This window comes from Juglans microcarpa x Juglans regia, chromosome 2S (assembly GCF_004785595.1).
Source record: "Juglans microcarpa x Juglans regia isolate MS1-56 chromosome 2S, Jm3101_v1.0, whole genome shotgun sequence".
NCBI lineage: Eukaryota > Viridiplantae > Streptophyta > Magnoliopsida > Fagales > Juglandaceae > Juglans > Juglans microcarpa x Juglans regia.
Genome location: NC_054597.1, coordinates 551,576 through 575,857, shown reverse-complemented (window position 1 = coordinate 575,857; position 24,282 = coordinate 551,576). Strand labels below are relative to the sequence as shown.

Sequence of the window (24,282 nt, the reverse complement as noted above, 5' to 3'; positions counted from 1 at the left end):
GTTTACGTTGAAAAATAATTTCATATTGTCTGTAAATAAAATTTTGAGTATGTTTATAAAGAATGAATAATTTTCTCTAATAAAACTGGTTATGAGATAAGTTAGACTCATAATTTTCTTCATAGAATTAGAGCTTATTACAAGACGAATGTGGGTCTACATTACTTATTCCGTGATAAGGATCAGAAAAAAATACTGACTTGCGCGTGAGGGAGGTTGTTGAGGACAAGGTCTTGGACATATTTATAAGAAATGAGCAATCATCTCTTATAGAATTGATTTTAATAAGATAAGTTAGACCCATAAATTTCTTTATGTTAAATCCCTCCAGTTAATAATCCCAATCACTCTTGCAGATCTCAAAAATGCTCATTGATTAATAGTAGAGAATTGTTGGGTCTATAAATAAATTTTTACGCAAAATAATTGAGTAATGCTACTCATCATCTTAATTTTTATCATCTTATTATGTGGTAATAGATGATTAAAAATTATTTATTATATTTTACTTGTAACTCTATTATTTAATGTCATATCATAGAATGATGGATTGATGATGAAAGTCAGATCATGAATATATTTTTTCTTAAACATTTCTCCATTTCTCTTAACCGTATACATCTGTCCATTTCTACAGTACTCGTTGACTTGTATTCTTTTGCAGGATATAATAATGATAGAGTTGTAGCCTGTAGGGCCTCAAAACTAGGAAATTTTATTTTTGAACGAACATTCTTCCGCATAATGTCTCTGTTTTTGGGAGAGACGAGACGAGGCACTCGTCATATTTTAAAATGTTAAGATTTGATTCTTCATCTCTTGTCCATTTTCAGTGTCTCTCTATCTGTCTCTAACCCCTTTATATATGTGCACTCCTGGCCCAGCTGCTCTCTACACTCACAAATTGCTCCTATCGCAGCATTTCTAGCTAGCGAAAGAAGATGAGGGTAGACATTCAGGAAAAGCTCCGGCTGGCTCTTGGCTCCGTAAAGGATCATGCATCAGTCGGAAAGGCCATGATACACAATCACCACGATGGCTTTTCCGACATAGAAATTGCAGTCCTGCGCGCCACCGGCCATGATAATTGCCCCGTCGACGACCAGCACATGCATGAAATCCTCTTCCTTGTCTCTAACTCTCCCGGATCCATTCCTTTTCTTGCTGAACGAATTTCTCGTCGTCTTTGCAAAACCAGAGACCGCATGGTGGCCCTGAAAACCCTTGTTCTGATCCATCGCCTCCTGCGCGGAGGCAACCGTAGCTTCGAGAAACAGCTACGCGGCGCACATGTATCAGGCCATCTCCAAATGAGTACCCGTTGTTTTACCAAGAATCCTGACCCTTCGGTTTGTTTCCTACACAAATATGCAGCATACCTGGAAGAAAGGATGGGCTGGCTCATCAACCAAGCTGGCAAACTTGAACCCGTTATGCCTAAAGGCTTGGAGTTTCGATATTATGAAGAGAAGTCAATCGGCATGGTATTTCGTAAATTGCCCAAATGTCAACTACTTCTAGATAGGGTCCTAGATTGTTCACCATTGGATATCTTGCCTTCTGATAACCTGGCTCAAGCAGCTATGAGCAACACCTTGAAAGAGAGCTTTCAACTATACTTGACACTTTGTGAAGGCGTTGCGGCTCTTGTTAACATGTTCTTTGATTTAACAAGGTCGGCGAGGGCTTTAGCCTGTGACATACTCAAGAGGGCTTCCCAGCAAAGTCAAAAGCTTCATGATTTGTACGAGAATTCCAAAAGGATTATTGAAAACAAGAACTTGGGGTACCCTTCTGTTCAAATTATCACCATGGAGCATGTTATGTCATTGGAACAATGCTTGCCCTGTTCACAAAACCTCCAACGTCCGGCTATCTCCCATGGCTCTGTATTCTGCAAGACTACTGGTGGTTCAGCTGTTCATGTCTTGGGCTGTCTATCAAAACCAACCAAAACCCAAGTGACAACAGCAGCGAAAGAAGGCAAAATGAATGAGAACAACAACAACGATATTAGTTCTTCTTCAAGTACTCTTTTCTCGTGCGCACTGGAGACCAAAATAAGCATGGTATGGGTTGTGTTTGATGAAGATGATCCCAACCAATCACAAGGATCAGTTGGCAAGACTCTTCAATTGTAAGGTACTTTGCGATCTTTCTTCCCAGCGTATGTAATATAGAGGATGTGCATATTAATGAGATTAATGAACACTGTCGGCCTTGGTTTTTCTTATAAACCCGTTTACAACGTGCACGTCTCGTTACAAGCATGGTGCCCGAGCTATAAATGAACTCCGATCAACCAAGAAGTTATTGTTCATAATAGGAGTGACCTTACTGGTTTGGTGCAATCAACTCAATTAATTTTCCGTTGTTCTTGTACTTTTAATCGGAGTACGTTCTTGCACGGTACTTGCTAGCTTCTCGATTCAAAGGGGGAATTTGAGGGTGCATGTTTGAGCAATGAATATATAACAACTCGGGTCCAAATTCCTTAGTGATCATGAAGAGAATCTAATTTAGACCTAGTAACATAGTGGTCGCCAAGTTTTGGAAGAAAAAGATGAAAGAAAAAGGAAGAAATTAGGAGTCGTTTGATTGAAAACCACTTTCAATCCATCTCATTTCATTTTATTATTACAACTTTCTTAAATTCTCACGTAAAATATAATAAATAATTTAATTTTTTCAAATTCTAAAATAATAATATATTAAAAAATAATATTATAATAATATTTTATACAACTTTTAACTTTTATCTAAATTCATCTCGTATTACTATCCGAACACTACTTAATCTACCGCAAATAAAAAGTACTAGGCATAATGATAACTGAAGATGTCAACACCAGACTTTGTGGACCAATGTTAATTATAAGTGGGAACATTCCGATTCAATCCGTGGGAGAGGAGAGTTTGAGGATAAGACTTGAGAGTCATCCACTAATCTTAAATATTTGCAAAACAAATCGAAAATTAATAATAATAAAAAAAAAAACGATAAAGAAAGAATCACAACCTGATGATGATCAAGACAACAGCGGAAATGATAAAGTATTCTCCCATTTGAACCATAAATTGGAATAATCCCCAGGATCTTCTCCATGCTTGGTTGATTTGGGCTATGCATTCATTGTCAATGGCTTAGAAAACAGATAATGTCAGTTGCTCAAAAGGAATTGCCTCTTTAATTAATGATCATGATTAGCTAGGAAGAGATCATGGCGCTTAGATAGGTGGCATGCATATTTGACTATCAATTAATTAATAAATGCATTGTGAAGTTATCTAAACAACTTTACATGATCATGTGTAGTAGATGAAGATCGATGCAACTTAACGAATAATAATCCATAATTAGACATATATATATATAGTGATCGATTGCTATATGGGATAGTGAATAGTAAATAATAATTCATAATTCATAATTAATGATGCAAGTGGCAGATGGCATTTATACCATCATAATTTATTCGCATAATCAATATAGTAACACCATCCCATCCACGAGTTGCAAGGAATAACTCTACTCTAAACATCCGATTTTGAAACCAGTAGATTCCTCCTTTTCTCCCTCTTTCCATTCTTCTTTTTTTATTATTTCAGGGTGCTGGATGAGTTCAATTTTCACCCAGGCATTACGCTCTCCCAGAGCATAACCAGTCCCAGCTTGTGCAATTCATACAAAGGTCTTATCTTTGGTTGGAGGATGGGCGGCCATGGGCCCCTTGCATGCAATAAATTATAATATTGTAAGTCGCTTCGGTAAAACAGTAGTTGGGCTCGTTTGGAGATTGCGATAGAAAGGGCCCAAAGTCCCGTAGAAGAGCTTTGAGCCCGCTCAGTTTCCGCAAGCGTCTGGAACATGTTGGAAAGATCTTGCACCCTCGCCTAGTGTCAGAGGCAGCTTCATTTCCACACTGAAAATCAAAAGCTGGAACCTTCCCTACTTCTCTATACCTTTCTAAAGTTTCACCAACCGATCCCCATGATGTCTAATTGCTTGTCCCTTCCCCGCATTGTATAAATAGCATACATCCCCATTTTCTTCCCCATCCTAAAGTAAGATTAACAAAGAGCACGCTACCAAGTACGTATCGTCCATCCATCAACATTAGTAAAAGAACCAAGCGCACGTAGTATATTCGCAGGAAGAGGAACAATGGGAGCACAGCTAAAAGACGTTGTCCTAGCTTTGTTTGTCTCCCTTTGTCTTGTTCAGTTTTCCAATGGGTACTTGCTGCCGCTCGTAGAGCGTCCGGGGAGTATGTTGACTGATATATGGGCAGACCCGTTCCGGGTGTTGGAACAAATCCCAGTTGGCCTTGAAAAGGACGGCAACGCCGTGACACGCTCTCCAGCAAGGGTAGACTGGAAAGAGACGCCGGAAGGTCACGTTATAGAGATGGACGTGCCGGGATTGAAGAAGGAAGACGTGAAGATCGAGGTGGAGAACCGGGTGCTGAGAGTAAGCGGAGAGAGGAAGAGGGAGGAGGAAAAGAAAGGGGATCATTGGCACCGGGTGGAGAGATCGTATGGCAAATTTTGGAGGCAGTTCCGGTTGCCTGAGAACGTGGACTTGGATTCTGTGAGAGCAAAGTTGGAGAACGGGGTGCTCACATTGGAATTGCCCAAGTTATCCCCTGACAAGATCAAGGGTCCCAGGGTGGTCAGCATTGATGCAAATCAAGAGAATGAGCCTCCCAAGCTCATCAAGAACGGTAATGAGGCCAAGCAGGAGCTTTAAACCTTTTGGAGTCTTGGACAAGTTCTGAGTGACCAAACTATATATGCTTGTCACTAGTAGTGTGTGCAATGGTTTGAGTTTTGACTCTGTGTTTCTTCTTTTGTTGTGTGTGCTGTTGCAACATCTTATGATGTAATATCTTATCGTGTGAATTTCACCTCCCCCGTCCTCTCTAGTCCTTAATTTCTTCACAGCATTGCGCTTAGTTTCAGGCGATATATATATATATATATATATATATATATATTGAATGAAAAAGAAATGCTAGATCAAGGTTACATTAGAAACGATTGAGTTTTGGGTCGAGCGAATTAATTCAAGACTCAATAGTAGCAGAAGTGAACATAATTGATATTAATTCTTCAATTCATATACTGCATGCTTTTTTTTTTCTCAAATGATAAACTACATATACTGCATGCCGATCATCATGCTCGATTATGAGAAGTCAAGTGACCAGAAAATTCTAGGGTCGCTAATGCTATGCACAAGTTGACCGCCAGTTGGAAGTGTGAGAAAAATGTACCTACTGATCATCATCCTTGTTTAAAGCCAAGAAAAGAAGAAAATAGACATTTTTCTTAAATTTTAACTTGTTTTATTGCCCTTTTAACTATTCTAAGGTCGTTATTTAAGGAATTTATATGAGTATATGAGCTGAGATTTGTAAATATAAGAATAAAATTTTATTAAAATATTATAATTATTTTAAAATTTTAAAAAATTAAATTATTTATTATATTTTATGACTCTGCAATTTAAATCGGAACTGTGAGAAAAATGCACGTGCTGATCATCCTTGTTTGTTGACCTTTAACTAATTTAAAATGTGTTGTATAATAATAATAAAATTAAATGTAATTGAAGATTGTTAAAAAAAGAATTAGGAGGAAAGTGAAATCCAACGTGCATACATATAAAATCAGACGGCGAAGCGACAGTGAAATGAAAACAAAACAATCCCAGAAAACAGGAAATACTGCTGTGGAAAATGGAAATGGAAGCAGCAGGAGGAGGTGGAGGGGAAGTACGCTGTCGGAAATATACCAGAATGCGAAGAAGGTGGTGTTGAGGACAAGGGACGAGGTGGAACGCCTGGAGCTCCTCGAGTAATCGAGCGGTAGAGCTGGGATGGACTCTTCCGAACCCTCATCCTCGATCACCAGGGACATTACCCAAATCCAATCCCTCTGCGTCGAGATGGACCGCCTTTGCCGCTCCCTTCCCTCCAAGTCCCACCGTGATCTCTGGAAACGGTAACGGTTCTTTTCTATTTCTCCAATGAAAACGTGTTCCGATTCCCTTCATTTTGGGGACGGGGATTTACTTGTTATTATCGCTAGGGCTTGGGTTTCTTCTTCTTCTTCTTCTTCTTCTTCTTCTTTTGTTTGGTTTTATCCTAATCCATTATTTTGGAAATCGATTCACTTTTTAGTACCATCCGAATGACTCATTCCAAGTCATTTTTTATTGGGTGACTAAAATTCCATGTAAAGGAATCACTTTTTTATGTGATTGAGCTTCAGGTCAGATCCTTCAAAAATTTATGAAAAATGTTTATGTGCTAGTTGTACTTCCACGAACAGTACATCTGCAGTTTGTAAGGAACTTTATTGTATACCACGATTGCTTGGGGCAATCTGATGATAGGCTCCATAGCTTGTGTATTTACGATAACTATTGTAGTTTTGATACAATTTAATGGTCATGTCTCATGCAGAAAAGTTGAACAAGTAGCAGAAGAGGCTGAATCGTTGAAACAAAGTTTGGATAAGCATTCTTTAAGAAATCAGAAGAGGTTGATGGAAGCCAAAGAGAGGGCAGAATTGCTTGGAAGAGCTGTAGGTAGTTCTTTCTGTATCTAGTGCAGTAAGCTTGCAATGAAATCCCTTATGGTTTGGGAACTGAATTCTTTTTGCTTCAGTATCTTACAGAAATACTTTTATCTTATAGAACGGGCAATCTCACGTTTTGAGAATATTTGATGAGGAAGCACAAGCAATGCAGTCATGTCGTAATTCTGCCAGGATGTTGGAAGAAGCTAGTTCAACTGGAGAGGCCATCCTGTCTGCAATGTCAGGGTCAAGGGAACTTCTAAAGGTATCTTAACTCAAGCCCCCATGTACCCACACGTGCTCATACATACACATAATGTGCACATATAGTTCATACAATAAGCTATTGCTGACGAAAAATGTGCCTGTAAAGTTGCAATATAAGCAAGACAATTTGCATACCAGCTTTTATCATTGGGTTCTGCTATGAATTTATCAAGATGATATCTACTTTTGTTTAATCGGTAAACAAAGATTATATCTACTTATATAAAGAAAAACAAAATTTATCAAGATGATATCTATGATCATTACAGGCTAGCTTGACACTTTAGGTTTAGGTCATTAGGTAAGAAAATAATTATATTTTCACTTCTGAATGCTCTGGTGACCGATAAAAAAAAAGTTATCAATGTTCTGGGGGTAATAAATCCGGTAGTTGCTACTGCAGCTGCTTTGAGAATTGGTGGTGATAGCAGTTCTGTTTCCTTTTTTTACCATCGAATTAAGATTTTTAGGCTCTGCTTAGCCACCATTCTCAAGAACATAAAAAAAGAAATTGTTCTTGAGAATGGTTCCCGATTACTTTTTTGCCAAATATGCAAAAACAACAATTCCAAAATTTTTCGAACTCATTAAAACAAACTCTTGCACCCTACATGTCAAAAAAAGGCAGGGATGAGGGAGCAGTGTGCCTCCATGGTTGAGGGGGATATCCCCTCTGGCGGTGTGCAGCATGGAGGTGTCTCCTTCAGCTGCCTTGCACGGAAGGGATCCCTTTGCTGCCACGCACGGTGGGCGGAGCCCTATTAAAAACATTTCACAAAGCACTTACCAAACTCTCTTTGAGCCTACAGTTCAGAAATATCCTCAAAACACTTTTTAAGATTCTATAACCCCAAAACACCAAGAAATTTCTTGAAAACATTTACCAAACAAAACCTTCAATTCTGAACTTAAATTTCTCTTGTACCAATCAATGGTTTCGTGAAGGTGTCTTCAGAGATATGTTTTTTTTTAAGCACTCCTCAGAAGCCTTCAGTTGGCTTCAAAATATCATTGCTTTATAACATTATGTATGTGGTATGCCAGTTTCGTATATCTGCATTGTCATTTGGTATATGATTATGTAATGTTGTGGTTCCAGTAGGTTTGAGATTTTAATTATTAATTGGGCATCATTGAGATTTTGTATGAGGGTTCGATTTAAAGTACAACGTTATTTTATTCTTTTGGATTGAGTAGAAATCTGAAAAGGAAGACCGATGTCTAAAATGTTTGGAACAGCTCATTTCCTTAACAAATAATGGTAATGATGCATTGGGATGAATGTTGCAGCTGATGCTAATTCTGTTCACTTTTTCTTGGTTCAGAAAGCACACCGGAAAGCACTAGATGTTCTTAACACAGTGGGGCTCTCAAATTCGGTATTAAGGTTGATTGAGAGGCGGCACCATGTTGATAATTGGATCAAATATGCTGGCATGGTTTTGACACTCATCATTGTGTTCATCAATTGGAGAGCATGATGATCTTTAAAATCGATTTACATATAGGGGCTCTATACTATTCCACCTTTAAATGCAGTGGCTAGTGCAGCTCCATTTTTTGAGTTGTTAGATATTGCATATATGATAATATATATATATATATATATATATATCATAGTTGTATGATGAAAGAAGCATTCTAAAAGGCTATGTTTAGATAGTGAAATGATCTTAAATGATTTGTAAATAGTAGTGAAAAAATAACGAAAAAATAATGATAAAATATTAAATAGTAATGAATAGTAGTAAAAAGTAGTGAAAGTAAGTAAAAATAATAATAAAATATTGAATAGTGTATATCCAAACATAGCCAGTCTTCTGCAGCAAAATTGTACTCATGCAGTTGGTTGTAAGTTTGGCTTTTTGGGTGCTGGTTCGGGTAGCACCCCTTCACTGCACCATGCGGGGGAGGGTTTCCAACCCTGCCCTCCGCCCCCCGCCTTGATACTCGGGGGTGGGTTGAAATTGCCCCCCCCCCCCCCCCCCCAAAAACTCAACCTAGTGATCCATTGAGTCTACAAATTTTTTTTGAATTTGATGAATATAAACTCATTAGAGTTGTATTTTGGATTGTTTTGGCCTCCTAAATCAATTTTTATATAGGAAGTCAAGGCAATACAATAGTCATATTTAAGCAATGTGAGACTTAACACTATTAACTTGAATTCAACTTCAAGTTTTTAATAAATTTTATATATTTATATACAATATATTTATATAAATATAAAAATAATATTTTTTATTATAAATATGAGAGGGGTGTGGTGTGGGGCAGGGCCCCATTGGGTTTAGCTCACCCCCTGCCCCCACTAGGGGTCCTTCATGCAGGGTGGGGGCCCTCGCCCCCGCATGGGTGGTGCAGGGTAACCCGCCTGCAAATGCGGGGGCGGGGCCTGACGGAGGGTGGGTCTCCGCTGTCCACTCCTAGTATTGCCTCATTTTTTGAAACAAATAATGTAATTGAATAATCCGATAATGTTTAGTTTTTTCGTTCAATTATCAGAAACAACTTTTGTCGTCTTAGAGCATTAATAGTGGGCTAGTTAAAGTTTGACTAAAATTTGACTAATACACTTTTATAAATTTAATTAGTCACTTTTTAACATCAAATAACAAACTCTTCAAATCTATTAATATTCTATTAAAATATTAATTTTAGATTTTTTATTTATTTTAATTCTAATTGTAATTTAAATATTTATTTATTATTAAAAAAAGTATACATTAATTTTCTAAGAATCATATTATTCGAACGAATATAATTTTCTAATAGTCATATTCTTCCAAATGATATATTTTTTCAATAGTCATATCTTAGTAATGGATTTTTATTTCCAGGCTTATTTTTTCTAAAAGTTATATTTTTAATGGCTATCTCTTAATTATTAATTATTGGATGAATTGATTAGGAATGCAATATAGAGGAAATATTTGATATAAAAGGATCCGCTTGAAAGAGCTCTAAGAATTTTTTATTTTTGTTTTTGTTTTATTTTGTTTTAATTTTTTAAAAAAGCTAATTAAAATCTGATTCTGGAAAAACATTCAGTCTTGTTTTCGAAATAACTTGTAATGTTTTGTATAAGACCGTTTTGAAAGGTAATAATCTATTTATTAGAAATAAAATCAGTCAATTGTTGTGACATGATTAATTATTATAAGCAAAATCAATAATTTTTTATTCAAGAAAAATTAGTTGACTAGCCGTTTGGGCTGGTCAAATTTGGTTAATGAAAAATAAAAGGGCCAAATTTACTATATATTTGTTGAGAATCGTGCAGAAAGTTTTTTAAGCAACTTAATTATAATTTGACCAAAATTTAATTTTGGTTAAGCCTAACTAATATTCTTAGACTAGACAAATTGCCATTTGCAAGTATTTAGGATGAGAGGAATTTTTCCAAATGCAACTCGCAGTCATGAAAATATCTCGGATTAAATATAGGAATTTGTTTGTAAATCTTTTGTCATTTACAGTTGGGAAATTAAAACCCGTTTTTTTTATTTTTATTTTTATTTTTTTTAGCAACATAGTCTCTAGATTTGTTAAAAGGTGTCTCCTAACCATGTGAGAGAAGCATCGACTTGTTCTAATTCAGAAAATTATCATGTGGGTGGGTGTCAAACACGTGAGACGGTTTTATATGTATGGGAGAAATAATTCGTATAAGTTTTAGATAAATAAATTTTATATAAATTTTTGTGAAAAATAAATTTTAAAAAATATAAAAAAATGATTTTTTATAAGTAAAAGTCATTTTTTTACACAGAACTTGTATGAGAACTGGATGAGAAGAGTGGTAAAGCAAAAGGCAGTGATGCGATGGTCCAGGTGAATAGGTAAACTAAATGGAAAAAATTTCAAACCGGGACGGGTGTAAACTTCTAATTTACACCAACCAATAAAAACCAGACGCGTAAGAGACTCATATAATTTACCGTGAGTGCGAGTTGATGATATTTTCCATTGTTTCTCTCTCATTCTCTAGAAGCTATAAAGTTTCCCCTTTCAATCTTGGTCTCTCTCTCACACTCTCTCTCTATCCAAACACCCCATTTAGTCTTAACTGCTTCCTCTTCCACTATTTCTCTCATAGACTTTGTTCGTAGGTACCACCACTATGGAATGAGAACTTCTCTCGCGCTCTCTCTCTCTCTATCCAACATAAGCAGCAGCCAAGATCTCTTCTCAATAGGTCGCAAGTCGTTTTTTAACCCACCTCCTTCAGCCAGAGGTTGCGAACTTGTCGATTTCTCTCTCCTCAACAGGTTGGGAAATCGTCTGTTGTTGAGTTTCAAACCCATCCATCCATAAGTATTTTTTTCTACTATGACATATCTTTGTTGAGGGGTACCGAATGATTTTCACGAAAGAGTTGAACTTTTAAGAGAATGAGAAAAGAAAAAAAAAATGACTTCAGTAACTATTATTTGGATAATGCCGATCAATGCTTTTAATACTGCCATTATAATTGTGTGTTGAAATTCTAAGTCTGAATTTTGTTCTACTCTTTGGCAGCCAACTTTTGATTCTGCTCAGTTTCATATCTTATTGTTTGCAGCTATATATTGAAGAGTGAGGTTCCTCAAAGTTGGCCCGAGTGTGTGTGTGTGAGAGAGAGAGAGAGGGGAGGAAGGTCTCGAGAGGAGGAGAAAGTTCCTACCAAATTGATTATTTTCTTAGAGCTAATTTTATTTCACATTGAGAGAGACTCATACATGTCATCTCATGATTGGGTGGTGTAAAACATTTTTACAATTCCTGCTCCCAGGCGCTCCCAGGTTTGTCGTTTGCGCCTTGGTTTCTTTTAGATTCTCAACTCATCTCAACTTATCATTATAATTTTTTTAAATTTCAATACAAAATATAATAAACAATTCAATTTTTTTAAATATTAAAATAATAATAATATTAAAAAATAATATTTTAATAATATTTTATCTTTTCAATTTAATTTAACTTAATTCACTTCTACGTCTAAACGTAACTTAATAATTCATGTTGGTTCACTCGCGCACCAGAGAGGCGTGGTGTGGGGGGTGCTTTATCTGAAACTATGGGCAGATGCAGCAGATTTCTCAAGTCTGCCAAAGTTCCTTATACTGTAAGGTAAAGACTCCACGGAATACTTTTGACCAAAGAGGAACACACACTGATACAGTTACGCAGCCAAGCCGAAACAAAACCAGGTTAAGATACGAGGAAAAGTACAGAGATAATACGTTAGGAAATAAGTTTTTCGCTGACATTAAGATGAAATAATTTTAAATAAAGTTAAAAAATTAAATAAAAAATTATTTAAATATTATTATTATTTTAAAATTTTAAAAAATTAAATTATTTATTATATTTTATTTAAAACTTTAAAAAATTATATTTATAAAATAAGATGAGATCAAATCATTTATGTATCTAAACATAATTTGTTTCTTTTATTAAAGAGAAATTTCAAAAACACACATATTTTTTAGCTTTTATTTTACAGTAATGATATACACACAATACATTACATAATATTATAAAATGAAGATATTTTTATAAAATAATTTTATTTTTATAAGATATTTTATGAAAAATAAAATTATTTTTTAACATAATTGTATAAAATATTATACTTAAATAATTTTCTTTTATCTTATTACTTGTTCCTCAATTCTCTCCCACCTCCTTCCCATTCTCATTCTTTTCCTCGGCCTTTCCTTCCCTTCAAGGCTCTCTCTCTCACCGTATATACATAGATAACATCTAAACTCTTTTATCTGGGTCTGTCTTTCACACTGTTCAACTCTCTCCCTCATTACTAACAATATAATAATAAATAATAAAAGAAGTATCCCTGCCAGAAAAGCAAAATAAAACCAATAAACATAAACACAGTTTCATCTCTCTCTCTCTCTCTCAGCGAATGTCTGGAATTTTGCGATGGAGGAACAAGGTGGAGCGAATGGCGCTGCTGCTGACCTCAGATACCTTCCTATCCCACCACCACCCCCACCGCTTAACTCAGTTGTCCTCCATCTCGACCCATCTTAACCACCTCCATTTCGGCACTCAGCGCCGGCGCGAATCCCTCATCGGAGTCCAAGAGCGCTACAAGTGGGGCCGCAGTGGCTCCGACTCCGATGGCCTCAACCATCATAATATCCGTAAGATTCGTGCGGATGCCAATTGCCCCCGCTGCTTCAAGCACATGGATCTTCTCTTCTCCTTCCCCAATCGCCACAATTTAGCTCCTCCGGTTCCTCTAGGTGCCCTTGATGTTCCCGATGATGCTCATGCTAACACCGGAGCTTCCGCCAATCTCTGCCCCAATTGCAAAAGGGCTTACTACTTCCGCCCCGACAGGATTGTCCCTCTCCAGGGCAGCTTCGTCGAGATTGGCAGGCTCAATAACACACCTACAAGACCTAGGAACAGCAACGGGGCTGATGAAAATGGCAACGGCAGAGGAGACGAGCATAATCGAAATAATAACACTATTGCTAACACAAATAGTAGGTTTATAGCCTCGTTCTGGGACACTTTAAGATCCTATAGTTCTGATGTTGGTGGGGACCCGCCAGAGAATTGGGCGCCCCCGCCTTCGGGAAATGACTTGGCCGTGCATACTCCTCCTGGACCGCCTTTTATGCCTGGGGTTAATGTGGTTCGGGCGTCAGGGCCCGGTGGTGGCGGTGATGGTAGAAGTGACGGAGACAGAAGCGGATGGGGCGGGTCGAATTTAGGCAAGAACTTGCCCACGCCAAAGGAGATCTGCAAGGGTCTCGACAAGTTTGTTATTGGCCAAGATAGAGCCAAAAAGGTCTTGTTTCTGCTCCTTACCCTTTCTGCGTATAATCATACCAATTCACACCCACATGTTCTTTCGGTAATTGAGTTCCTCCCAATGCATAAAATGTTCATCAAATGCAAGAAAGATGTTGAGGCTTTGTTTTCACATTGATGGTCCGCTGAGCTTTTTCTTTTGCTATCATGTTTCCTTTCTTTGGTTGTTATTCGCATCTTCTGCACGGAGAAGATTATTCCTTGAATTTCAGTGTCCGCTGTACTTTTTCATCCTTGGCATTTGTGAGATATACAATGCGTATTCGAGCAATTTTGTGTTTAATCTCGATCACTTTCTCCGAAGCATATGACATGGTTGCTTCATGTCTATACTGCAGGTGCTTGCAGTCGCTGTTCATAACCACTATAAAAGAATATATCATGCATCCCTGCAAAAAGGGTTAGTTTTTCATAATGATATTTTATTTAATCTTTTTGTGACCCCTATTCTTATTTCACCGCGGGAATGGTTTTCTAGCCTTTTATAGTCATTTGGGATTTAACTAAGAGAACTGAACTTCTGATTTTAATTCATGTTAGGTCTGGAGCAGAAGCAGGAATTTCAGAGAGAATAGATGATGACGATAGTGTGGAGCTAGAAAAGAGCAACGTCCTTTTGATGGGCCCGACTGGCTCAGGTACAACTACAACTGAAAGCTGTTTCTTCTGTGACATGCTCTGAAAACCACTGGGCTCCGCATTATTTATTTGAAAGCTGTGTATTGAGCCTCTGAATTTTAATATCAAGCTGCCATTCTGATCTACATGTTGTATATCAGGGAAGACGCTACTTGCTAAAACACTAGCTCGATTTGTGAATGTGCCCTTTGTCATAGCTGATGCAACAACTTTGACACAGGTAAGTCTGTTTCTCACTGATGCATCATTAGAAATTACTGAAAATATGCAACTTACATCAGTTTCCTGAACTTATAATATGGGCATCAGGTTGAGTTTGTTTGTGACTTTTTCCCCCTTTACACACTAGTAGTTATTTTCTTTCAGCAACGGTAATTAGTGCTTTTTTACCATGCTTGTTATCTATAACTAACTGCTCAATTGTGAGCGAATTTCATTTTGGAAAAAGGAAAAAGTTTGCCTGCTCTAGTATTGTATTGATGATTTTTTTTTGGCTAAATTTTTCTGGTGTGGATTATTCCTTTATTTACTTACTATAATAAACTGAAGGAGGCAACTAATGCATTAGTTTATGTTCTGTTCTAATCTTGCAGGCAGGTTATGTTGGAGAAGATGTTGAATCAATCTTGTACAAATTACTTGCGGTATATTTCTATTTTTCTTCTTTAGATTGCAGACTGACATTCTTTTGAATGCTTCTTGGCTGTATGCTTTTTATGTGGCCCTTCTCTATCTGCTTGGCGTTTCAGTATCACTTGACTAACCTTTTTGTGCTTATCTATTGGCATTTAGGCAGCTGAGTTCAATGTACAAGCAGCTCAACAAGGGATGGTTTACATAGATGAAGTGGACAAGATAACTAAGAAGGTTCTACGATGATTAGGCTTTATCTTAATTTTATTTAATGTGCACATATTTTTATGCTCGAATATTCTTATTTCATTTTTTTTTTCAGGCTGAGAGCTTAAACATTAGCAGAGATGTTTCTGGTGAGGGCGTCCAACAGGCGTTATTGAAAATGCTAGAAGGAACAGTAAGTCAATTATTTCTCCACTGCTGTCATTCTCTTCAGTTTATTTATTTATTTATTATGCACTTTTAAAATCATTTTTACTTATCCATGCATTTTTGTTCTTCCTTATTACTTAAAAAAATATCTTTCTGAAACTTTTTAAGGAATTTCGGTTTTGGTTTTTCTACTCTGGTTCTAATGACACAGAAGGTATCTAATATGCACCCTGGCCCTGTATAGGCTTCTCAAACTATATGCACAGATTTGAGCTTTTTTCTTGTGATGTTTATGACACAAACTATATACACAATATTGAGATTCTTTCTTATGATGCTTATGACTGTATCAAGTTATCATAGATCACTAAGTTTTGAATAATATGGTCTGTGCAAGGATTTTTTTTTTCCCTTTTTTGATAAGTAAGAAATCCATGTGGTTATGCTAGTTTTGCTTTAAGACACAGCTAAATAGAGGACTAGAAACATTCATTGATACAATGGAACCCATGTTCTTTGGCATCCAAAAGGGTCGGAGGAACCTTTTCAGAGAGACTTGCAAGTTACACTTTGAGGACTGAGTAAATCTTTAAGGGGATCCTTGGAGAAGGTCAAGCTAGAAAAAAAGCCTTGCTTGCCACAAACCCAACAATATGTTTATTGAGAGGGATAATAATGCAAGTGAGGTGAGAAAAAAGGGGGTGGGGTGGGAGTTGAAGTGCCTCGTAGAACAGCTCGAGTTCGTAAAGCAAATCTTGCAGTGTACATATAATCATAAAATATGAAGTGGTGGCCCTAAAACCCAGTGGAAGTATTGAATGTAGCAAATAAGCTGCATGTTAGAGTAAAGACACAAAAAAACAATCGATTTTAAGTTTACCAGATAACTAAGGATCCCGGGCATTTCCTGTCCCCATGATCTCATCGTTTATTATAAGCATTGATTATATGTGTCTTTACATTGTATTAGAGGTCCCTTGTAATTAATGTCTTTTCGTTCTCTCTTGTATACTTTCTGTGTACTTGGGCTATGCCTATTTCAATATTAATAAATATCTTCTTACTTATAAAAAAAATTAATGTCTTTTAGTTCATACCGAGTTTTCATTTTAATTTACCCAATTTCCTTCAATTTATGTTTTGTACAGTTGTTAGCATTTTATTTTCTGGGCAAGTATTAGCACTATCTTTGTTAGTAGTCTAAACACAGATTACACTTTTTTCTTGTCTAGATAGTTAATGTACCTGAGAAGGGGGCAAGGAAGCATCCTCGGGGTGATAACATACAGGTATAATAGGCCTAAATATATTCTTTTATGTTTCATCATTCCAGATTATGTGCTTTGTTACAGATATTTCATAGAAGATTGACCATTTTGGCATTGTTTCAGTGCCATTTTGGTACATTATTTGTGTTTAGCTATCTAAAAGCATTTTATTTTCCCTCAGTAATTTTAAAATTCATGTTGAGAGACAAGGTAGAAGATTTTTGTCTTGAGATATTGTGGTCCTGGTAAATTTATCAAAAGAGGAAGAGATTGTGTAGTTGTAGGGTTTCAGTATACAAATCCCAGATGATTGTCTCAAAGCTCTTTTTGGAGGTAAAGATTTGTCTTTTTCATTTTTTTGGAAGCTAAAGACCCATGCAACGAGGACACAGAGATTGATGCGAGCTTACCAATGGGCTAAAATTACAAATATGAGGATTATGGTTTGATTATGCTGATACCTGTGTATCACTTGTATTTTAGCCGATGTACTTCCCACGGAAAACGTGATAGGGAAATGAACATAGAAGAGAGCACGGTCGTTGCAGGATGGATGAGGTCAAAATTATATGTCAAACTTCAATTAACCAGGGAGATGGTCTACAGAGCACATGTTTGCGAATATTTTTTGCCACAGCTGTAAAACTGTTTTGCAACTAGTGAAAGTTCAACTGTTATTTACAGATTTTTGTTAGGATCCCTATGTCATGCCTTTTCCTTGAGAACTAGGAATGGCAATGCGTAGATATAATCCTTTCCTCATCATGCAAAGCTATATAATGAGAACCCAAATGACTATTAGTTGCCAGAAGGGAACATTTTTTTTATACGTAAGATAAAGTTTTTTGAATCAAGTAAATAGGCGTAGACCAAATACACAAGAAGTATACATAAAAGATCACTTAGTGTTACAAGTTAGGAGCTAGAAAATGATATAGGAAAGTCATGAAAGCTAGATCCATTGAATACACCAACAGAAGCCCAAAGAAATAAGGTGTGGAAAAAGAAATTTCTTAGCTCATCCAAAGTGCACTCCTGATCTTCAAAACTCCATTCCTTCCTTTCAAGCCAAAATGATATCTTTTGGCTTTCATCTTCTGTTTTCATCCGTAGGACCACCTTGTTTGTATATTTTTTTTAGTTTAGCTATTGCATTGGTTATATCATCGTCCAAATTCATTTACATGATTTGCAGATAGATACAAAAGATATCCTTTTTATATGTGGTGGAGCATTTGTTGATCTTGAGAAAACAATTTCCGAGAGGTAGTTCCTTATATAAGTTTTCTCTTGCTGAATACCTCTTCCCTTTGTTTTTCTTTTGGTGTTTGAGAGTGTAACCATGAAATCACAAAACTAAACAGGCGGCAAGACTCTTCAATTGGTTTTGGAGCGCCTGTTCGTGCAAACATGAGAACTGGTGGAGTAACCGATGCTGCAGTGACATCATCCTTACTTGAGTCGGTGAGAAGCAAGACCCTTTAAAGTCATTGACATGGGAATTTAAAGTTTTTATTTTTCTCTTTTATGTTAATTTTTTTTTGTTCTGTTGTTAAATTCGTCTTGTCCAGATGAGTATGAAAGTTGCTTTTTCAATCTCAGGTTGAAAGTGCTGATCTTATTGCATATGGTCTCATACCAGAGTTTATTGGACGTTTTCCTATTTTAGTTAGTTTGTCAGCTTTAACTGAGGACCAACTTGTTCAGGTAATGCTTCATTACACTTATTTATGTTTTTTCTTTCCAGTTTAAAGCTTTGTAGGTGCATAGTTGGGACTGGTACTGTGAATGTCTTGGCGAGCTTTTATACATGGAAAGACTAATAGAAATGTAGTCATTCATTTTTAGGATTAAGAGGTGTGACCCCCCTTTTGTCTTGGCAGGCTTATGCTTGGTTTTTTGTGATAAAAAAATTCTGTTCTGTGCATATGAACTTTAGACCCCGTTTGGATTGCAAGATGCTCTTATCTCATCCCATCCGAACACCACAAACACAAACACTTGCAATTTCAAATCTTCAACTTTTTCATCTAATCAGTACCTAATCATTGATTCATTACAACTTTCTCAAACTTCTAAACAAAACACAAAAAACAATTCAACTTTTTCAAATCTCAAAACAAAACTAATATTAAAAAATAATATTCTAACAATATTTTAACTTTATAATATTTTTATTCTACTCTCTCTCTCATTTCCCAAAATCCCATAAAACATCTTAACTCAAACTATTTCACTATTATTCACAAGCTATTTCACTATTATTCACAATTCATCTCATTTCATCTGACTATCCAAACGAGGACTTAATCATTTTGCAGTCATTAGGAATATGATATACAAGACTTCAATCCTAGCTGTGAATTGGAAAAAAAGCTTCGTTTTTTTAATTATGATATGTTATCACATTTGGTATTGAGAACAGGAAATTAAGCTCCTAAGCTCACCACTCAATTTAGTGCTATGCTTTCCTTCTGCACGTTGTGGAATTATATGCTTAGTTTTAAATGGAGATGGCAGGCCAAGCTTAGGGCTATAATCGTCACGATTTCAGTTAATGGATAGTATATTCCTCCTAGTTTGAATCTCTAAGAGTTGTGTGTTCTACTGTGGTTGTACAGGTCCTCACTGAACCAAAAAATGCTCTTGGTAAACAGTACAAGAAATTGTTCAGCATGAACAATGCAAGTATCTATTTCTTTTTTTCCTACATATGTTCTCTCTCTCTCTCTCTCAGCATGTTTTACAGAATTGGAGTTTTACCTCTATGCTAATGGTACGAATGATCTTTCTCCCAATTTCAGGTGAAGCTACATTTTACTGAGAAAGCCTTGAGATTGATTGCCAAGAAAGCAATGGCAAAGAATACTGGTGCCAGGGGCTTAAGGTCCATACTGGAAAGCATTCTTACAGAAGCCATGTATGAGGTATGCAATTGTCTATTTTCTCTGTTGCTGAGGCTGAATGACTTGTCTGTTTTAATTACTTGGAGTTACTGTTGTATAACTCTTTTATTGACTTATAGAATCAAATGAATGCATGTACTCTTCAGATTCCAGATGTGAAGACAGGCAATGATAGAATAGATGCTGTTGTGGTTGATGAGGAGTCGGTGGGTTCAGCAGATACCCCTGGATGTGGAGGGAAAGTTCTTCGTGGAGATGGTGCCTTGGAGCATTACATAAGAGAAACAAAGTTGAAGGATTCAGTGGTATGGGCACTCCTATTATTTTTGTGTGGGGGCATATTCCCACCTATGCATTTGCCTGAGTTTCTAGGACTCTTCTAAATTATCAAAGGTGTGATAATCCCGAGGGGTAGCTCAGCTGGTCCGGCCTTGAGTTTGCTTCCTAATGGTCACTAGTTCGAGTCCCCTTAGGGCCACTGGAGGTTTATCTGGTCGTTAACTTCAAGGCCCCATGGGATTAGTCAAGGTGCGCACAAGCTGGTCCGGACACCCACGATTATATAGAGAAAAAAAAAAAAATTATCAAAGGTCTGATAGTCCATATCTCTGGACTTGCATTTTCGAAATTGGTTTTCAGGAACCCAATTCTGATTATTTTGTCACCAGATCAATGTTTTCCATGAGAATAGCATCCCCTCCCATGGAACAGTAGATGATTTCTTATGATGATTCCTATTAGCATCGGTTGATGGTGCCAGTGAGCTTTAAATAACAGGCACTTCTCCATTATAAGAACCGTGGGGAGGGGTTAGTACAGGATTCAGGACTCGGATATGTGACTTATAAATCAAAACGTAATAATAGCCTCATGGCCAATTTTAATCTGGTTGTTTAGGGCCCTTACCCAACTTCGGATCAGTAGCAGTCTTAGAGTGAGTTTGGTAATTACATGACCGGTCTTTGCATGTTTGCAGGATAATGTTGAGGCGGCTGAGGGAGAGTCGCAGGAAGGTGAATCAGAGCTGCCATCAAGAGCCATGAGCATGTGACATCATTACAAACATAGTTATTGTTAGGATGCAGCAAAGATTTGTAAAAACCACACTCATAGTTTGGTGTAATTATCCCCGTGTAAAACAAAATAAATTGTGTTTCATGTACATTGCATTTGAGGGAAATAATGAAAGAAAAATGCAGCATTGCTAATTTATGAAGCTTCTTGTAAAAAACTGTTGCGTCTGAGATTTTGTTCACACGAATTATTTTTCCCGCATCATCTTGTTTCACTATTTTTATTCTTCAGATATCCATTATATTGGTAAATAAGCTGTCATGAACAGTCAAATTAACCCAGAAAGATTCAGCCCGAACGGCAGGCATCCAGGGGGAAACCAAGGGAATATTCAGTGTGGTGCATGCGAGGGAGAATTTTGCAGGAAAAGTGAATAAAATACAAGATCTACGTAAAAAAAAAAAAAAAAAAAAAAAAAATTAAGTTTTTAATTGTGAATTTTATTTTTTTCTAAAATAATTACGCGACATTTATGTACTTTACGATTGTATGTAGAATTACTCATTTATGAGGCAGCTTTGTGGAGCAGACCCGTGGAGATTTGTTCCCGGAAGCGAAACAAGAGCAGCAATAAGCAAAGATGATTTTTAGCTCTCAGCAGTTAAATCCTATGCTTATAATGGCTCTTTTAAACCCCACACTGAAAGACGTGAAAATAGATGGAAACATTTTAATATCCAACACATCCAGTCATTGAGTTGAAACCTTGGGTAGTAAAAACTATCTTGGCACCGTAATATCCGGTCCACAAAAGACATTCTAAAGCAACATTGCTCGAAGGTTTAGATAGATACATTACTTTCCTATGTCAAAAAAACAAAAAGATGCATTACTTTTCTAAGCTATAGTGCTTCTTCACGGCTTCAGTAACATCCCAAGTAACCTTCATTCCTTTAGTGAACACGACCAAATCGCCAGCACCAATTTCAAACGATTCGTCATGTCCATCAACATAAACCTTGACTTTCCCCTCCAGCAGATACATAGTCTCCGTGGCAGTGAATTCCCATGGAAATTTGCTTGGACCGCCTTCCCACCTATTCACATCACAAGTGACTATGTCAAACTTGAAGTTTGGAATAAGTGGCAATCTCGCCATCCGATAAATGAATTTCCCATTAAACATAATCAAGTAGAAAATTCGGTATGCCAATGAAATCTTGCTGGCACATCCTCCAGTTGTTAGAACTTGTTGGTTCAAGAACCAAGAGCGATATCTATAACTTTTTTTAAGTAAAGAAAATATCAATAGCTTACCAAAATAACAATAAGAACAACAATAAATATATAAAAATAAATAAAACCAAACTTAAGCGGCTCAGTAGATTTTCATATAAATTGAGAGCAAGGGTGGAGAAACACTGAAATAGGGTGTCCCTTTAGGAGTTGGGATGCTAGGTAATTGGTAGAGTTGTAGTGTTGGTGATAGCAATCTTACTGCAGTGTCGGTGTAGATTATAGGCTCATCATACTCACCAGTCCAGAGCTTGTTAAAAAAGCTCATATTAGATAATCAGGAGAGTTATTTGGAGGGAGCAGGTTTAGCATGAATTGTAAGACAAAAGAGCTTGATGTATTTGAATGTAGCCGAAAATTTCGAAGTGAAGTGTGTTCCAAGTATAAGTCCCATATACCAAGCTTTGTAATCAAGATGGGCACACAAAGGGTCACATTCATGGGGAACCCTAAAGTCCTTTTTGCCTGGTGCCTTTCTTTCTTGATTATGTTCTGCCCAATGGAGCTTTATCTATGTTATAATCCTGAGAGTTAAAAGTTTAACCAAATTAGTATCCAACAGTCTTAGGGCTTTTGGATCAATGGTTGGGTCTTTAATAATTGGTATTAGTTCAGGGATCACATCACGAATTCAAGTCACGTAGGGGCGACCTATATAGCTGGATTAAAATGCCTTGGAGCTATATATGGACATAGTGTTAAGTCATTGAATACATATAGATGAGTGAATCCGCCAAAAGGGAAAGGGCTACCACCGGGTCAGTGTCTATAAGTGGGCTGTCGTGGACGTCATATTTAGAAGCGTGGTGGAATGCTAGGATCCTAAGAGTTAAATGTTTAACCAAATTAGTATCCAACAATCCTAGAGCTTTTAGATTAATGGTTGGGTCTTTAACAATATATTGAAGAAAGACGGGTAATATATCACTTTAAAAGGATTAATCCTTAAGTCAATTGGCCAATATACCAAAATTGGAAATAGTTTTTTTTATTCTAAAGAAATCCAAAATGATCAAGCAGGCATGTTCCCCAAACACAATCATCCCAAGGGGGTTTGGAGTTAACTTGGATGATGGTGCTACCAAGCCAATTTTAGCCATTGAACTTGGTAATCTACGAAATAAAGCTTCAGGGTGTGTTCAGATCTTGCTTCAAGATGATTTTTTTTTTTTTTTTTATTGGCACCGGGTGTCCGGAACAGCATCCCGACTAATCCCGGGGGTGCATCGGCCCTCGGTAAGGAGTTTCCTGCAAGTGCACCTCGGTTAATTCAAGAGAAAAATCCCCCTATCCTATGGCTTGCTTCAAGATATTAGATTCATCCCTCTGTTCCTAATTGTTAACAAAATCCATTCTTTGCCCCTTTTTCTATTCTAACAGGGTTTCCTTGACGTTTAATGCTCGCTCAATTATAAAAACTTAGCAGTTCACTCCAATCTTTGATAGTGAGATTGTCTAACATTCTCCCGTGGTTAACCAATACATAAAGTAAAACATGTGTTTCATCTAATTTGGCACAGACCTGTTGATCCATTTATACTGATACTGATTAGACCAAATGATACGATATCGTTTAATTTTTTGGAGCTTAAAAAAGGACTTCTCCGTCACTTCTCACTTCTCACCCAACAAGGTTTCCCAGTATGCATATCACAGAACCCAACCAGATTCATCACAACATTCGCGATGTATTCAAGATTTTGAAAACCCACAAAACTTGAGGCGAAGAAAATTGAACATGTGGTGAACAACAAAAGCAGTTCAGACAAAACAAATCCAAAAGTGAAAGGTAAAGGTTTGGGAGTCATACGTGCGCCATGCCGTAACACCAAGTTCAACGAGTCTGGACTGGGGAGGATTCCTCTCAATCTTCACTCCACATATTTCAATGGCCATGGGAGATTGTTCTTGATCAGATCGAGCGAAAATTATTTCCTTCAGTTTGGAATTTGTAATAATAATGGGAAGAAAAAGAGGGAGTACCGCTACTAGTAGCAGTATAACCGTTCGATTCCATAGAAAATGTGACATCACCATTGCAAGCGCATTTGCCGGGTTGGAAAGGTTTCGGAGTTTCAAGCTATGGAAAGCTTTTGAGGTCGGGAGTGAGACTATTCCTATTTCCGTTGCAAAAGTAGGAATCCAATACACAAAATATTTCATCCCATTTTCTCATTATAATTTTTTTAAAAATTTTTATATAAAATATAATAAAAAATTAAAATTTTATAAATTTTAAAATAAAATTTATATTTTAATAATATTTTATTTAATAAAATAAAATATTTCATCTCATCTTACCTAATCTGTATAATCAAAATGAGACACTTTGAATAAAGTTGACCTCCGTGCGCCACACACACCGAAGAAACAAACATTTTTTTTTTAAGAAACAGAGTGCATTCATATAAAATGAGACATATACAACATAAGGCAATTACATTGCAGCATCTAATAGAACTTGAGACATA

At 36.7% G+C, this 24,282-nt stretch overlaps 4 protein-coding genes, 1 long non-coding RNA gene and 1 pseudogene across 5 annotated transcripts; 5 read left to right on the top strand and 1 right to left on the bottom strand.

Annotated features, from left to right (window-relative positions):
- Positions 1 to 709: 709 nt before the first annotated feature.
- LOC121252103 (putative clathrin assembly protein At1g33340) lies at positions 710 to 2,141 on the top strand. The gene has a single exon (XM_041151589.1). It carries the CDS (start codon positions 942 to 944, stop codon positions 2,139 to 2,141), a length of 1,200 nt encoding a protein of 399 aa, XP_041007523.1. The 5' UTR covers positions 710 to 941.
- Positions 2,142 to 3,946: 1,805 nt separating this feature from the next.
- Positions 3,947 to 4,897, top strand: LOC121253137 (22.0 kDa class IV heat shock protein-like). The gene has a single exon (XM_041153070.1). The coding sequence runs from the start codon at positions 4,166 to 4,168 to the stop codon at positions 4,748 to 4,750; it is 585 nt and encodes a 194-aa protein (XP_041009004.1). The 5' UTR covers positions 3,947 to 4,165; the 3' UTR covers positions 4,751 to 4,897.
- A 772-nt stretch (positions 4,898 to 5,669) lies between these two features.
- Positions 5,670 to 8,372, top strand: LOC121251405 (annotated as a pseudogene).
- Positions 8,373 to 12,624: 4,252 nt separating this feature from the next.
- LOC121252449 (CLP protease regulatory subunit CLPX1, mitochondrial-like) lies at positions 12,625 to 20,717 on the top strand. The gene is made up of 15 exons (XM_041152103.1): positions 12,625 to 13,657; positions 14,019 to 14,080; positions 14,221 to 14,318; positions 14,460 to 14,539; positions 14,913 to 14,963; positions 15,112 to 15,186; positions 15,275 to 15,352; positions 16,560 to 16,616; positions 17,791 to 17,861; positions 17,960 to 18,059; positions 18,198 to 18,302; positions 19,217 to 19,279; positions 19,400 to 19,522; positions 19,648 to 19,806; positions 20,478 to 20,717. Exons 1-15 carry the CDS (start codon positions 12,761 to 12,763, stop codon positions 20,550 to 20,552), a joined length of 2,094 nt encoding a protein of 697 aa, XP_041008037.1. The 5' UTR covers positions 12,625 to 12,760; the 3' UTR covers positions 20,553 to 20,717.
- Positions 20,718 to 20,802: 85 nt separating this feature from the next.
- LOC121253108 lies at positions 20,803 to 21,398 on the top strand. Its single transcript, XR_005938356.1, has 2 exons — positions 20,803 to 20,944; positions 21,151 to 21,398. It is a non-coding gene; the product is annotated as an uncharacterized LOC121253108 (long non-coding RNA).
- On the bottom strand, positions 21,236 to 23,935 carry LOC121253107. The gene is made up of 2 exons (XM_041153019.1): positions 23,622 to 23,935; positions 21,236 to 21,612 (listed from the first exon to the last, which is right to left on the bottom strand). The coding sequence occupies exons 1-2, from the start codon at positions 23,846 to 23,848 to the stop codon at positions 21,405 to 21,407; spliced, it is 435 nt and encodes a 144-aa protein (XP_041008953.1). The 5' UTR covers positions 23,849 to 23,935; the 3' UTR covers positions 21,236 to 21,404.
- Positions 23,936 to 24,282: the final 347 nt, after the last annotated feature.

Bases quoted from the DNA above. Each gene is read 5' to 3' on its own strand.
- LOC121252103 (XM_041151589.1), top strand. From the start codon at position 942: ATGAGGGTAGACATTCAGGAAAAGCTCCGGCTGGCTCTTGGCTCCGTA.
- LOC121253137 (XM_041153070.1), top strand. From the start codon at position 4,166: ATGGGAGCACAGCTAAAAGACGTTGTCCTAGCTTTGTTTGTCTCCCTT.
- LOC121252449 (XM_041152103.1), top strand. From the start codon at position 12,761: ATGTCTGGAATTTTGCGATGGAGGAACAAGGTGGAGCGAATGGCGCTG. The intron at 15,353-16,559 runs GTAAGTCAATTA...TTTCTTGTCTAG, and splicing joins TGAAAATGCTAGAAGGAACA to ATAGTTAATGTACCTGAGAA. The intron at 19,280-19,399 runs GCAAGTATCTAT...TCCCAATTTCAG, and splicing joins AATTGTTCAGCATGAACAAT to GTGAAGCTACATTTTACTGA.
- LOC121253107 (XM_041153019.1), bottom strand. From the start codon at position 23,848: ATGGTGATGTCACATTTTCTATGGAATCGAACGGTTATACTGCTACTA. The intron at 21,613-23,621 runs GTATGACTCCCA...TGATGTGAATAG, and splicing joins GGTGTTACGGCATGGCGCAC to GTGGGAAGGCGGTCCAAGCA.